The sequence below is a fragment of the Lotus japonicus genome, chromosome 5 (assembly GCF_012489685.1).
Source record: "Lotus japonicus ecotype B-129 chromosome 5, LjGifu_v1.2".
Classification (NCBI taxonomy): domain Eukaryota; kingdom Viridiplantae; phylum Streptophyta; class Magnoliopsida; order Fabales; family Fabaceae; genus Lotus; species Lotus japonicus.
Window position 1 is genome coordinate 58,781,136 of NC_080045.1, and position 16,528 is coordinate 58,797,663.

At 35.1% G+C, this 16,528-nt stretch overlaps 2 protein-coding genes across 4 annotated transcripts; one reads left to right on the forward strand and one right to left on the reverse strand.

Moving 5' to 3' along the window:
• Positions 1-7,961, forward strand: LOC130716965 (uncharacterized). 2 transcript variants are annotated; one of them, XM_057567035.1, is made up of 18 exons: positions 1-169; positions 710-916; positions 1,171-1,237; positions 1,898-2,081; positions 2,851-2,903; positions 3,172-3,260; positions 3,807-4,043; positions 4,255-4,319; positions 5,000-5,060; positions 5,251-5,368; positions 5,449-5,530; positions 5,640-5,712; positions 5,871-5,932; positions 6,304-6,399; positions 6,699-6,853; positions 6,942-7,038; positions 7,261-7,338; positions 7,428-7,961. In XM_057567035.1, the coding sequence occupies exons 1-18, from the start codon at positions 163-165 to the stop codon at positions 7,536-7,538; spliced, it is 1,842 nt and encodes a 613-aa protein (XP_057423018.1). In that variant the 5' UTR covers positions 1-162; the 3' UTR covers positions 7,539-7,961. The 2 variants fall into 2 exon arrangements, with proteins under 2 accessions (XP_057423018.1, XP_057423019.1); XM_057567036.1 differs by lacking the exon at positions 710-916 and having other exon boundaries at positions 2-169.
• A 519-nt stretch (positions 7,962-8,480) lies between these two features.
• On the reverse strand, positions 8,481-11,755 carry LOC130716966 (GCN5-related N-acetyltransferase 4, chloroplastic-like). Of its 2 annotated transcripts, none has more exons than XM_057567037.1 (3): positions 11,451-11,755; positions 10,021-10,417; positions 8,481-9,208 (listed from the first exon to the last, which is right to left on the reverse strand). In XM_057567037.1, exons 1-3 carry the CDS (start codon positions 11,581-11,583, stop codon positions 8,911-8,913), a joined length of 828 nt encoding a protein of 275 aa, XP_057423020.1. In that variant the 5' UTR covers positions 11,584-11,755; the 3' UTR covers positions 8,481-8,910. The 2 variants fall into 2 exon arrangements, with proteins under 2 accessions (XP_057423020.1, XP_057423021.1); XM_057567038.1 differs by having other exon boundaries at positions 10,021-10,445; positions 11,451-11,593.
• Between the last annotated feature and the right edge of the window lie 4,773 nt (positions 11,756-16,528).

The following is a 16,528-nucleotide window of genomic DNA, read 5'->3' on the forward strand; positions in this document are numbered from 1 at the left end:
GAATATTCACGTGAGGTAACACGTGTGTGGGTTGTTGTCTGGTTTGGTTGGTGTGTAACAACAAGTTCGGAGAAAACCATACCAGTTCGCAGAAAAGCCACACTACCTCAGTTTCTCCGTCGCGGCAATCCAAGCTTTCTCTCTGCAACTTCGATCACATTGATGGCAGGTCAATTCTCACTCTCTGCTTCTATTTGTACTTTCCATCCAATTCAACCCTTCAACATTCAGTTTTCCTTTCTTTCAATGCAATTGTGCTTTCCACTACACTCTATGATTATTGCTCAGGAGCATGTTTTCCCCCATACTTCATGCGCTTCAGTAGAATTGATGTAATTTCCCCCCTGCTGAATTGAGGGCAGGACCAACCTTCAATATTTGAAAAGTTAAAAATTGAATTTTTTACTTAAGACAAGTTTAAAAGACTAATCTTTTTTTTGAAAGAAGTTTAAAAGACTAATCATTGTTATGGGGTTGGTTAAATATCACTTTGATTGAAGAAAAATTGAATTTTGAGCTAGTGGGTATTGATAGAAATTTAACTGTGTTTGTAACTTTGTATCATTCAATCCACACAATACATGATGGCCAGATAAGAGAAAGTCATTAAATTGAAGAAGCTTATTAGATAGGTAGAGAGTGATTTGACACATTTTATGAAATAAGGAAATCTGGGATCTGATTAAGGTCTAAATGTTTATATATGCAGCAACATCAGGGAAGATTGTCCAAAATGTTTTTGTGTCACAGAGCTACCAACAGAATAGACCGTTCGGTTCACAGAGTCGAAGGGACTGTTTTGCCCCTTATATGCGCAACTCGCTTCCCTCTCCTCAAGGGAAGTTAGCATGGACTGGCATCTCTTCCATGCAATTGCGCACTTTCTCAAAACCTAAGAGAAATATTCAATGCAATGGTCTGTTCTAGACTCTTATTATACAGGTTGACATGAAGTGAAAAACTCATATTTTTCAACACATAAGAATATAAGATATTGCTCTCTTGAGCTCTTCCTTCCAAAGCTTATTATATGAACATGTATGAACATATCAAAATCTGAATTAGGGCATACATTCCCTTTGTATTTTTAACAGAAATGCTTTTATTCTTTTCCTTTTGGCAGTTTTTAACCACTTTATTTTCTACCATCCATTTGGACCTTTGTTGCAGCTTCTGCATCTGCTACCACAGAACCATATCTGGACAAGATTGATTTTCTAAAGCTTCAAAATGGCAGGTTAGGACCGGTTGACGACAAGAACGCTAATAATTTTATCTTATGTTAGCACAATTGATTGAAAATTTTCATCTTTATAGCAATTTGTTCCTGCCCTGTAGTTTTCTGAAACTTATTTTGGTCTGATGGGGTGTCTATGTTATACACGTGAATACTGAATAGAGACAGTCTGAGTGAAAAAGAAGAGACGAGAAACGGAATAAATATACTCTGCAAATGTTCTGGATGGTTAAAACTTAAAAGTGGAAACAAGCTGGATAAAGCATAGAGTAGAAACCTCTCTGATCTTTTCCTTCCCATCACCTTGTTTATTGCTGTGCTCAATTTATATGGTATGGTAGCTTTTAGACAGATGGGAAACAATAATGTATCATATTCTATCTAATAATTAAGAGTGTAGTTTACCACTTAACACAAATATAAAAGATTAACTGTAATAAAGTATCATATTCCATTTCATGTACTATTCATTGATATAGGCAATATAATCTTTTTTCTTTCCCTATAATAATGAGTATGACTGTATATAGTAGACAGTAGGAAAGCTTCCAGTTGTAGAAGCCCATATTTTCTTCCATTTTATTTAGATGGCCTGCATTTGTTGGGTCTTCCTGCAAATTAACTAGGGTATAACTCATAAATGGTATTAATTGTAAACAGTGATATACGTGGCGTGGCTCTTGATGGTGTTGAGGGAGAGACAGTAAACCTCACTGAACCTGTTGCTGAAGCTATAGGAGCTGCTTTTGCTGCATGGTTAGTTGAGAAAAAGAAAGCTGATGCTTCTCAGCATTTGAGAGTTTCTATTGGCCATGATTCCCGGATATCAGCCAAACTATTACAGGTCTAGATGATTTCTTATATCATTGGGTTAAGTTTTCTGCTGTCTAGCTTTATCATGTAAAAGTTTTATCGAATATTGCTCGAGTAAACTAAATATAATTTAATAGAAGTCGCAGTCCCAATGAAATGCATTTTTGTGATAACATGAAAGTCGAAATGGACAATACTAATTTGAAAATCCTATGACATTTTTTTTGTTGCTTCTTGCTACTTGTTAGTCTTTGGGTCAAAAGAGGTTCAACATTTCATTTTTACTATATTTCGTTCTTTGAAGACTTTGCACAATGCATAAACTTTTTAAGTTAGTATGTAGTATGAGTCTAGATATGGTATTTGAGAGTTGAACCTCTTTGAATAATGTTGAACGTCTTTGACTTGGACCAATACATAAACTTTTCAATGTCTGAGTCTAGTTAGTCTTTTGAGTCTAGATATTTCCTTCTTGGAATAGTGTTGAACCTCTTTGAAGACTTTGCACAATGCATAAACTTTTCAAAAGAGGTTCAACATTTCATTTCATGGAAAGCACCATTTAGTATGAGTCAAGATATGGTTATCTTTTTAAAATGTGGGTGTAGGGATGAGTGCTATAATAGTAATAGTACTTTACTCAATACGCATTGCCATCTCCAATTTGAATTAAGTGGAAAGTATTGTTCTGAAAGAGATCTTTGTTTACAACCTTCCTAGTTTGAGAGCATGGATATATTTCAATAGCTTACTATTTGATACTATATTTAGAACTGACTATATAACTTATCCAATTACAGAATGCGGTTTCTCGAGGTCTTTCTGGTGCTGGCCTTGAAGTTGTCCTATATGGGTGGGTGATATTTTAAATTTATGTTTTTGTATCAATTATTTTTATTTTCTTGATTTGCATGAGGACTGGTAAAGTCAGTGGTTTTGAACCTTAATGACAGAAATCACCTGGCAGATGCCTTTACATTGACACTGATTTTTAAGATAAAATATATATTCTAGGCTAGCATTAGTTCTCTTCAAAACTTTTAGTGTTTCAATAGTTTTGACGATAACTAAATCATTGGTTCACATGTGAAACACTGATTTTTACATTGTTTTCTTTATAGATTAGCATCAACACCAGCCATGTTCAATAGCACACTCACGAAGGATGAAGCATTTTTGTGCCCTGTTGATGGGTCTATTATGATAACAGGTACATTATGAATTTGTAGTTAAATGACACTTTCCAAAAAAAAAAAAGTTAAATGACATTATTCTAACCTTTGAGATGTCATAGTTCATAGTTGTTGAAAATCTTGTCTTAATTTCATCCTACAAGCTTTGGGTTTTGTTTCTTAACAATCCCTTTATGCAAAAGCCCTTTGGATGATTCTGTGGAGGTTGTGAACATAGCAGTACAGCTTCCTTTTTACTAAACTGTAATGAATCATGGTGAATTTAGCTAGCAAGGATCTAACACAAGAGCACTAGCACATGAAAGCTGAGATTCTATCTCAAGAACTATTTATACTGAAAGTCTAAATTATTAGGTTGCACGGTTTTCTCTTTTAGCCATTTTTATATTTTACATTATTCATGTATATTAATTTTATTGCTTCATTAATGTCCATGGATTGTGAATGACGATTTTAAGTGAATTTCAATTTAATTCTGGTAATTTATAATATTATTCTTATTGATAAATAATTTTGGATATTAATTCATCTATTAATTATTAAATTCCCTTATCTGTGAACAGCAAGTCATCTGCCTTTCAATAGGAATGGATTTAAATTTTTCACAAATGCTGGTGGGCTTGGGAAGGCTGACATCAAAGACATCCTAGAGCGAGCAGCAGACATATACAATCAATTTACGACAGAAAGTTTGTTAAATTCAGAGAAAAAGGCTTCATTATCTACTAAGCGAGTTGATTACATGGCTGTTTATACATCTGATCTAGTGAAAGCAGTTCGCAAGGCAGCTGGAAACATAGGTATGACTTCACTGACGTATTATGATAATAATCAGTGTGTTTAGAGATATAATTAATGGGTTGCTCTTTGAATGAAGTGGAGGAACAATGGAACTTTATTGAGAGGCATTAATTATGTCTTTATGATTATGTCATTTTTTTAATGGTAGAATTTAGAACTCTTCCAGTTATCATTCATTTTCTGAATGCTTTGCACATTATCTGCCCACAGAGAAACCATTGGAGGGTTTCCACATAGTTGTTGATGCAGGCAATGGAGCAGGTGGTTTTTTTGCAGTAAGTTTTATTTATAACTTCTTAACTTTTATTGTTCTCTAAACAGCTCTTTTGCATGAGGCATTTTCACAATAAATGTCTAAAAGAACTGTGTATTAGTATACTAGATAAACAAAATACTGACTGATTTGTTTTGTTTTCTTGTTTTTCAGTGGGGCTGAAAACAGTTTTCTGTTTTTAAAAAATGAAAAACTTGAAAACTTGTTTGTTTTCTGAAAGATGTTTTTAAAAACAGTTCCTAAAAATAAAATCTCAAAAAATCTTTGAGATGTTTTCTGTTTCTGTTTTTAGTTTTCAAATTACAGATTTTTTAACGATGTAAAACATCTCATTCAAACATCTCTTGCAACTCTTTTATTCCGTTCAGTTACACATTGATCGTATGCCTTAATGAAAAGTCTCCTGTAAATTCTGACATTTAGATATAGATTTTTGTGTTCTTATTATGATACAACACCTTGTCCAAAAGTCAAATTGCTTAAAGGTACCATAACTAAGATTCATTTTATATAGCTATCTTGCGTCCTTCCCTCTGCTGCATCACTTATCCTTCGTTCAAATATTTAGGTTTTTTGTCTTTGATTTGAAATCATATAAAATCTTAAAACATGTTTTTGTTGTTAAGATGTTTTGGCTCTTCCATTCCATTGAACTTGATATTCAATTTTATTGAATTATAGGCAAAGGTGCTGGAACCTCTGGGGGCAAGAACTTCTGGAAGTCAATTTTTGGAGCCCGACGGTAATTATTTTATTTGGAGGAATGATTTCAGCAGTGGTACTTGGACTTTATCCACGCTTCAAGCCCAAAAAGGGTTCTTGCGTGAGGGGGCGTGTTGGAATATAATATAAAACCATTAATGTGGCCCTTACCCAATAGCTTAAGCTTTTGGGATTAAGTGGTTATTTTGACACATGGCTTCTTTTTTCAGGCTTGTTTCCAAATCATATTCCCAACCCTGAGGACAAGACAGCAATGAAAGCCATAACCCAAGCAGTCCTCGAGAACAAAGCTGATCTTGGAATTATCTTCGATACTGATGTGGACAGGTAAGGATCTTCTTACTAATCGGTTTAACTGACATGCATGATGTTTTTAGATTTGTCATACATCAATATCTTTCATCTAGATCTGCTGCTGTGGATTCCACTGGCCGTGAATTTAACCGGAATCGTTTGATTGCCTTAATGGCGGCTATTGTTCTTGAGGAAGTAAGACTCTTATGTTTAGCTATTTCAGACCTAGTTTTTTTTTTCTTTTTAAATTTTACACTTCTCTGTATAATAACTCTTAATTATTTCCTTCAAATGTCTTCCCTAGCATCCTGGAACAACCATTGTCACAGACAGTGTGACTTCTGATGGCCTCTCCACATTTATTGAGAAGAAACTTGGTATGGACAAATCTAAACTAGCATGAACTTTAATCTACCCCTCCCACCTTCTTCCTTAAAGAGTTTATATTAAGTTATGATCTATTTTCCTTAATTTGATTTGAACTGCAAATTTCATTGAGTTCAGAAATATTGTAACTTATGCTATTTTCTCTCAGGTGGCAAACACCATCGGTTCAAAAGAGGCTACAAAAATGTGATTGATGAAGCTATTCGTTTGGTATGATTAGTGTTTTCCTATAATTCAATAAATTATACATCAGTTAGTTAACCAAGAAGAGTCTTTCATCTGAGTTCTTGCTTTTACCATTATTTCAAATTTGAACCTTGTACTCTTTGGCCAAATTTATTCAAATGTGCCCTAGAAGTAATACCTGGCTAAATTGCAAAACAGCAGCAATTTTACAAAAGATATGCACAATAAGATACTTAGCTGCTGTCATGTATTTTTCTTAGCTGCTGTCATGTATTTTTCTTAGCTGCTGTCATGTATTTTTCATCATGTTTCTTTAGATAATATTTGGTTTTAAATTTTTTTACTGTCACAATGTAAGTTAAATATTTGACTTATGGATGCAATACTGTTGACAGAACTCTGTTGGAGAGGAGTCACATTTGGCAATTGAAACCAGTGGACATGGAGCTCTCAAGGAGAATAATTGGCTTGATGATGGTGCATACCTAATGGTAGGCTTTTATTGTGATGTTGGATATAGCAAATAATCACCAAATTAATCATTCTCCAATAATCAAGTCATAAAATTTATATGACATTAATGTTTTTTTTTGAAACTAACATTAATGTACTAATAAGGAAATTGAAAAACCACTCAATTATAATGAAAGAATAGATCATTGAATCAAAGAGGTTCTTATATTAAGTTAAAGATCTACTCAACTTAAAGCATAACATAAGCAGGGTCAAGTGACTAGTTTTAATGATTAGAACTACTTAACAAGTCTGTATGTGACCATGTATTTTGCAGGTCAAGGTCTTAAACAAACTTGCTTCCGCAAGAGCTTCTGGAATGGGTGGTGGAAGCAAGGTTTTGACTGACATAATAGAAGAACTCCAGGAACCAGCTTTTGCTGTTGAGCTGAGATTAAAGATAAACCAAATCCATCCAGATCTTAAAGGAGGGTAAGCTGGTGTATATTGTAGAAAGATTCTCTGTTTTCATGTATCCCTGTTTGAATGTTATGAATTCACTGAAATGCCGAGATTTCAGGTCTTTTCGAGAATATGGAGAAGCTGTGCTCAAGCAATTGGAGAACTCAATTGGCTCTGATCCAAACCTGCAAAAGGCACCTGTAAACTACGAAGGGGTATGAATATTGCTGGATTTTAAGTCTGTCTAATCAGAATTGACCATAGAATTTTCAGTGAGAAATTATGGAAACAATTATGATCAACATGTGTTCCTGCACTAGAAACAGCATACAATATGAGATCAGTGTGCAAACTTCCAACCTGAAATTATTGGTTTGCGGAGTTTCTCAGTTTCCATTAAATTAAACTTATACCTTGTTGATCTTGTCTTCAATCAGGTCCGAGTTTCTGGTTATGGTGGATGGTTCCTTCTTAGACTATCACTCCATGATCCTGTACTTCCCCTTAACATTGAGGTAAGTCTCCTCACAGCTTGTATTGGAGTTTTTGGATGCAATATTAAAACTTTGCAACTAATACAAAATGAACATCCTCGTTATTGTAGGCACAGAGTAATGATGATGCTGTGAAGCTTGCAGTGGCTGTGCTTGCAGCTGTAAAGGATTTTGCAGGTTTAGACATATCAGCCTTGCACACATTTGCAGGATCATCATAATTTGGTGCTTTGTACAAGAATTGAATTGGGGACTGGGAATGGTTTTGCTTCTATTTTTGCATTATACCAAGAGGCTCTCTTTACTCGACAGCAGCAAGAGGGGGTGAGTTCAAGGTTTAGAATCCTGAGTGTTTGGTGAACACCTAGTAGTAGTGGACCAGTATTATTACCATGTGGCTGTAAAGAGTGTGGTCAGTTGTCCAGGAATAGGAATATCGGAAATCTCCGCGATGGAATTTCATTAAAACATCCCATTTTGAGAGCAGTGTCATCAGTATCTGTTGTGTAATTTTGTTGTACTTGCCTGATTTATAATTTATTGGCTTTTTCCTGATATGTGTGGACTCATTCTATCTTGAGATCCTGCATCAACTAGAGACACATTCAAAGTAAAGTTTATAAATACGGACAATATTCATCTTATTAGCTAGCTTTTAAAGTAGAGTTAGATCTAGTCTCTAATCAATATGGTATTCGAGTTTGTCATGGATTAGACCAACTTGTACTTGCAGATTTCTAGTGGAATCAATTTCGCCTTGCGACTTTCCACGTGCAATTTATAAATAAAGTCCTACAGTCTCTTAACCCTAGATATCTAGTCATTGGCATCTGAGGACATGTTGAGATGTTAAGTCTCTCAACCCTATATATCTAGTCCTTGGCATCCAAGGACATGTTGAGATGTTGAGATCATCCGTTGACTAAAAATATGGACAAAGTGGAGCTTATAAAACTTGGGTAGTCTTCACTTTATGAGCTAACATTTGGAGTAGAGATAACTTTCATCTAAATTCAAGATGCTCAACTCATACGAGTGCCCTTTCCATTTGCTGAGAGAATAGCAGCTACAGAATTTCAATCCAAAATCAGTAGAACTCCAAGAACTAGGGCTAATCCTTCATAAAAATTATGGGTAGGAGTTAAGTATCGTGTCACATAATATGGTCATCTAAGAGATTGTGTCTATCTCTCTTTATATTAAGAGATAAAATTCTAATATGATAAAGTCAATCCTTACATGAGAGAATCCTGGTATGGGAAAGAGGTATAAGAAAAAAAAAGGGTGAAATATAGGTGTAAAAAATGTGAAAAATCAACTCTTTTTTACAAATTAGTATCTCTCAGCAATTCTAACTCCAATTCTGCACGAAGCTGTTTGTCTGCATGCACTGGGGTAAAGTGAATGCCAGTAACTGTACAAATGCTTGCTACTGGTGCAATCTAAAAGGTTCTCAAATGATTTTTCCTCTAATTTCTTGGTTTACTTACAATATGCACTTCAATAACAGACAGTCCCCTTAGTTGTAATTACTTTTTTCCCCTCTTAAATTTGTTGTGTATTACAACACAGATAATCTGTCCAATTTAGCATCTAATTAGATTTAGAAGCAACTGGTTTGTTGAGAAGCTTCATCATGAAGTGGAAATTAATATCCGGTGAAGTCTTTGGTTGAGGCCAGTTAGCTCCTTCTGGAACCTTGATACATTTGAAACCTTGGCCTTTATATAACTTTGTGGCTGCAGGATTTTTCAAATCACAGTGTAATGCAATGGCACGACAACCCCAACTTCTGGCCTGTGATTCTGCCTTAGCCACCAATAGTTTAGCTATTCCCTTTTGCCTAAATTTTTCCCTTACCGCCACATTTGATATGTATGCGATTCCAGTCCTACATAATGAAATGTAAACTAAGAATGTTAAAACACAACATGGCCCACACACTACAGAATTAGAAAAATAAGAAGTTAACCATTTTGAAGAGGAGTCAAAAGTATTCATAAAAGATAAGATTCTAGGTCAACACCAAATAAGATTTTTGGCAAATTTTGTTTAAGGCAAGTCCAATTTTACCATGGAGATCTGAACTTCAATTTTAACCAAGTGAAAGGCAACAAATTGACCAATAAACTATGGATGTGCAGCGAAAGAACATTTAATTGGTTATTTTTGCAGCGTAGCACAAACGCAAGAGGTTTTATGCTAAACAAAGATATCATATGGCTACTTAAGATAGGCCTCTAGATACTTAGGGTATGTATGATTGATTTAACAGAACTTAACTATCTGAAAAATATTGAGGTTTATGTTTTCAGTGTAATAAATGCTTTTCAGGAAACATTTTCATCTGCTGGTGCAAAAAACTATTTCCAGATAACATTTCTGATGTTTGGTATAACAGTCAATATATGCATATATTCTTTTCACACAATCCTGCTCTTTATCTGAATAATTCTTGCATGAGTATGTGTTTATTAGGCACACAACTAATCAAAGCCCTAAGATGATATTGAAATTATTTAATCACTTAGAATGATAAATGTCTTAGAAGCCATTCTTAAGGATGATGGAGCCACATGAAGACACAAAAGAATATAAAGTTCACAACATCCTACAGGTCAGATTTATGTCATAAATCAGAAAGACACATAAATATTCAGTAATCTTCACTAATCCATATTCCAGAAACAAACTTTAACTCACCTTCTCTGTCGTAGTGGTGCCCTTCTAGGAAGAAAATCCGCAACGGTATCGACTGTCAATATGCCAGCCACATATCCCTTGTTGAGGCTCAATTTCCCATCAAAGCCACCAATCTTGAAATCTTCAGTTCCAAATAAAAAAGTTTCGTCAAGAGAGCTGCCAATAACAGCAACCAAACATGTTCTTTTGCAGCCGTTCGGTATAGAGAATCCCGCTAACATTGCCACCAATCTGTCCATCCTCATCACAAAATCTAATGGGAAGGAATATTCTGGGAAGAAGGAGCTGCAGTGAGTCTCTGCCACTTCCCAACAGTCCTCTAACCTGGCCTCTCGGACAATAATTTCAGGAGACGTAGTTGGGAATAAATCAACAACTTGACTGGCTCTGCATAGTCCTACATCCATACACCATAGCTTTAGTTCCTAGCCAAGTTAACATGTCAAAGTATAATAAGGCGCCATTTGGAAGAGCTTATATAGCAGAAACATTTATGCAAGTATTTGGGATTGAGAGAGCCTAATAAATAGCTAATAACCTACCTATGAGCTTGTTTGAGTTTATTTTCACAAGCTGTCAAATTAGCTCATCAATAAGCGTTTATAACTACCTATAATCTATGTTGGGCTTATTTCAATAAACTTATAAATAAGTGCTTCTGCGCTAAGCGTTTAATGCTATACATGCTTATTGAAGTTGTTTATTCAAACGCACCCTAAATAAGAAATGTTCCACCGCTCCTCATCCAGTTCACCCCTTGACTTCTACTCCCATTTACAGTAGGTTTCCATGAATAAACATGGCCAAAATGATTATGCTTTTGTACTATGTGAAATCTAATTCCATAATAATGAAAATGGAAACTTAGACAATGAGTTTGACTTTGCTTGTATAAGATGCTCATCATTGATGACTAAGATAAATATGAAAAGGTTTAGAATTAAGAAGTGAATTATGTGTGTTTCTAAATGATTTTGAGGAATGCCATTACCATTTTCTGATGATGAAAATAGCTTAAATGACAGTAAATATTATTCCAGAAACTCATGTACAATTGTTGCCTCCCAGCAACACTCATTGAAAACTGTCTTGTTAAATTCTCCACCAATCATCTAACCTTTATTTTTCCCTCAATTTTCTCTAGCCACTCTTCCTAAGAGGACAAGTTGACCACCGCTTTCAAATTTCTCAGACATCATTCATCACCTTCCAAGAATTGGATAAATTTCAAATAGCCAGGCATTAATCCACTCCATCATATATCAATTAAAGGGTTTGACAACAAATTCAACAACCCCATCTACTGAATTCCTTCAAAAGAAAATAACTAACAATCAAGCAAAGAAAATACATAAATACACACAACCCATCCATGATCCATCAGTGTGAACAACAGAACAACCAAATTATGCAAAACAAATAAAGGGTACCTTGTTCATGAGAGGGAGATGAAACCCAAGAAGGAAAAGTGGTTGGTTTCTTAAAACTAATATTGAAACATGAGATTTTTGGAGTGTTTATAGGAGTTGGAGATACTGAGGTTCCAAGAGGAATTGACCGCATTTCGTGGAGGGTGTCTTGGTCTATTATCTATCTATCTATCTATCTTTCAGCTCACTGAAAAGAATCCTGAGATTCTCTGTGAGGAAGAGTGAATCATTACATAAGAAGAAGGGTTACAAGTTGAGTTAGCTAAGCTAATATCACAAGTTCAACTCCATCTTACATGTTTGGTTAAATTGTGTCGTTTCCAAAATTGTGGGTCACCTGACATTGACAACCTAAGAGACCAGAGTTAAATATTTGTCTTAAATCTCTGTCCACTTCTTCAGATTTTTTTTCCATTTCATCAGTTTCATACTTTCATTCATGTTCCTGGTAAGATAAATAAAAGTAATTTTTTTTAAACCTTCAGTAACAACTGCTAACCGTTCAACAATGACTTCCTTTTTTATCCAAATCGGAAAATTTCATTTGACCAACAATACTAGAATAGTATAGTGATTGATGTAAACCAAAACTCGTTCATTAAGAACTTACTTAATGGTTTATATTACTTTCATTTTTTTATTAATTATCCACTGTGAGGAAAAAAAATTGTTCATATATATTTGTTTATTTAGCATTTTAAGAAAATATTAAATGATATTTTTTCAGATAATATCTTTGTTGTAATAAATGAGGAAATATAAAATATATTACAAAAGGTAAACTAGGAAAATAAATATTACTTTTCTGAAAATTAACAATATTAATTGCGCCGCTTAATATGTGTATTTCTCCTCTCTGAACAGTTAAATAAGAACATAAGTAATATCAAGTGTGAAAATATTACCATTGATATTAATATATTTATAGGGTTGTATACATCATCAAGATTTACTCCAGGTAAAATCACTATAACTTAACAATACTATTTGGACATGTGGCATGAGTTAAACGCATCAAAAATTTATTTATTGGGATAACTCAAGTGGTAAGAACTAGGGGACATGTGGGTTAGGTTGAGGAGATCCAGCGATCAATTTTTAGAAAGTGTTGTTAAAATAAGAGAAGCAATGAGAGAGAGAAGAGAGAAAGAGAAATGTAATAGAAAATGTATTATTGATAATCTGAGAGATTACAGAAGATGTGATATCCTTATATAAAAGAATAGGAGAATACCAACAGCTAACATAAATAGGAGAATACAAACAGCTGCATATGTCAGCTGTCATAACTACTCAAAGGCTGATGCAGCAGCATAGTAATTACAAACACAATATACTCTAACATACCCCCTCAAACTCAAGGTGGTTTGACAAATGAAAATTTGTCAACCACATTGAGTTTGTCCTTAAGCTCATGAAACCTTTCTGAAGAGAGGACTTTAGTAAAGATATCCGCTTTCTGTAAAAGAGAAGGAACATGCTGAACAATAAGAGTCTTATTGAGAACCTTCTCTCTCATAAAGAAAAGATCCATTTCCATATGCTTAGTTCTAGTGTGAAGGACCGGATTAAGAGTCAAGGCTACGGTGCTCAGGTTATCACAGAAAATTGTTGGTGTTTGGAAGGGAATATGCAGCTCAGTCAACAAGGATTGAATCCAAAGAATCTCAGCTGCAATGTTGGCCAGACTCCTATGTTCTGCTTCTGTGCTTGAGCGAGCAACCAAAGTTTGCTTCTTAGCTGACCAAGACACTAAATTGGGGCCAAAGAACACACATGAGCCAGAAGTTAACCGTCGATCATCCGGGTCAGAACCCCAATTTGCATCACAGTAGGCAGTCAAGAGTCAAGTAAAAAAAATACAATATTTACTTTGAGTGATCCAGACAAACTCATTTATCATGCATGTACACCGAAAATTTAAACATTTTATAATAAAAAGACAAAATTGAAAACGTAAAATATAATGGCAATCAAGTGACTGAAGTGAGACTTTCTCTTCGATTATCATAGAGTTCATAATGCAGCGGATCCCACAATTATTTTCCAAACGCGAATACGCATAGTCTCGTCTCTGTAATTTGAAATGCCTAACCCCATAATAACACAGTTTGTTTTAATGGAGATTGGGATAATAAGGGCGTAAGAATCCTAATGTTAGATAATTTGTTATAGTCTGTTAGTCCCTTTTATTAATCAAGTTTGTGATTATAATCTCTTGGATGTGAAGCTACGAGTAAGCGCATCCCATGTTGTTGTGGTCACTTCACTTTGGTAGCATCATGTTAATGTATTTGGTACTAGTATGAGAGCAAGTGCCCCTCACTTAAATTTAGAAAAAACATTAGAAAAAAATTTGAGTAGTAAAAATATGAGGTTTTTTATGGTCCATTTGATAAAAAATTTTCTCACTTACGTTCCACATTGCTAAATGGGCTCACTTGTGTCTCACATTCCTAAATGTCATCACTTGAGTGGTAAAAGTAAGTAGTATTTTTATGACCCCTTTGGTAAAAAAATGTCCTCACCTGTGTCTTTTTGGTAAAAAAAATGTCATCACTTCTAATAGTATATGTTATTTTTTTTGTTAGAAATTTATATGTATATATTGCTCTCACTATATCAAATTTCTGGATCCATCCTTTTATATATATATATATGGATGAATAAAACAATTCCTTCCTTCAATTCATTACCAATCATCGTTTTCCTCTGTGCTCTCAACCTCGAAACCTTAGATGGAGCATCCTACCTTTGTTTCACTGCCCTTGACATATCATTATGGAATGCCAATTAATGCTTATAAACTTGAATGCAATGATGGTGGCGTTAGCAAATCCTAAAATTTCTGTGATTGGAGTGGTTGGTAATAATTTGAGCTATTTATACAACGTTGTTGAGATGAGAAATCAGTGGGCGGATCACTTGTTTGGTGCCATTGTGACAACAACCATGAGAAAGATCCCTGACTTGACCAAATTCCAGCAGGAGATTGCTTGTTAGTTAGGTCTCACCAACAAGAACCTCAAACTAAGACGACACATTGTTGTGTCGCCTTTCCCAACATAATGGAGAAGAAGATGAAGAAGAAGGTTGAGGCGATGACTAAATATTATGCCACGCAACTATCTGTTAGGATCCAAACTGAGCCTAACACTCTCTTCATCCTAAAGGAAGTTCACACAACACTTGATTTTGCAAAAATAGGAATCCCATTTGGTGAGAATCACCCATGCTCATATCTCACATTGAAGAGGTACTATCCGTCCAGAATAATGATGAACACATTTTTAGGCCTCCTAAGCTTCCCCGTAAGGTTGTCAATCAAGAAGAAAAAAAGTAAACGAGAACATTTATGACACATCATGGGTTAATTTGACAACACAAATACTAGTAACTTAATGAAAATATAGTATGCAAATAGGGTGGAGACTCTTATGAAGAAGAAAATGGTTATAGTGGAAATGTAGTCTCTTTCTATTTTCTTAATGGAGATTCCGAAACCTATTGAAAGCTTGGAGACATGGAGAGAGATTTCAAAATAAATAGTCAGAAAACCTTATTTTAGATAAGACTGTTTTTAAAATTTCTTATGTATTTACATAATGTTTTTTAAAGTATAACCTAAAGTTATTTTCAAAATCAGACTTAAGTAAAAATATTATTTTTACAAAAATCGGAGCGAAATATAAGTAAGCTTTCCTTTTAGTGATGAATAAGTTTTCCAATAAGTTGACTTATTCTTCTATCAAAGTTATTGTGGGGAGTCCATCAAAAGAAAGTTACTGTGAGGAGTAATAGAATAGAACATGAGTATACATGGCGTGGAGACTGCACCATCATCGGTGTACATTCGAATGTTGCTACGTAACGTGAATGCTGCTTATGGGGATTCTGGAAAGTGTTTCTTTCTCTGTAATTGGCTGTTGTTGTCACTCACACATGTGCCATTGTTGTTTTCAGCTCATCTATTCTCAACAACACCTGTTGGCTACTTTTCAAATTATGTGATTGCTTGCGTAGGTTTGTATAGAATAATATAATTTCTTTAAGTGAAATGGTGTCGTATTGATTTCTGTCATTTCAAGTGCTTTGTATGGCTAAAAAAAACATTGAAATTGACATTTGTTAAGGTCTTGATGCAACTTATCTTGAATTTTGTACAGAAAATGTGAAAAGAAGAGAGAAACGAAATTCAAGCAAAGTTAAATCATGCTAGAACAAGTTTCACATTCCGCAACCCATTAAAAAAAGCATTGTGTGGTTCAAGCTCTAAAGCGTTGGCATCTAAACTCAAGGCTAACGCCTCAGCTTCATCCTTCCTGAAACCTGACCCTAAGGTTGAAATCTATTCCAAAGACAACGACATCTGCACCTGGTCCATCGACGAGGTCGTCCGTAGGGCCCGCAACTATGTCATGGTGGAGTACGCTTACCATGAGCAAGGCGCCAAGCCTCGGTTACATTTCGTGAACATGAACGAGGTTCGACACCTCCTTCGCTGGAGACCCACCGTGACTTCAAGCCCAGCGACAAGGTGGACGCCTACAACGACATGGACATCTGGTCGGAGGGCCACGCAACCAAAACATTAGATGATGACAGGTCCTTTGTATGTTTTAATGACCCCATACAAAAGTTTATGGTTCTCAAAGAGAAGCTCACGGCCCACCGCGAATGGATCAGTGACTATTGGGACCCACCAATCCAACAACCAAAGCAGGTATGCTTCTGTGTGGATTACAATTTTGATATGATTTGTTGCATTAGGAGGATTTTAGGGCTAAATCGCAACCTTTCGATGTTTGTGAAGAAGTGGTTTAGGAAGGGGGAACAAGTCGAGGTTTCTAGTGACGAGAGAAAGAGCTTGGTTTGTTGCCAATATTTTTGAGGTAAGGGAACAAGGGAAGTTCCTTATTCGGTACCAGGAGCTGCATGATGATAACAAAGTGCTTATTGAAGAGGATATTGATGACAAACACATAAGACCTTCTCCGCCATTTACTGATGCTAAATTTAAACTCCTTGACAAAGTAGATGCTCTTGTCCTTGATGGTTGGAGGATTGGTGGTATGATT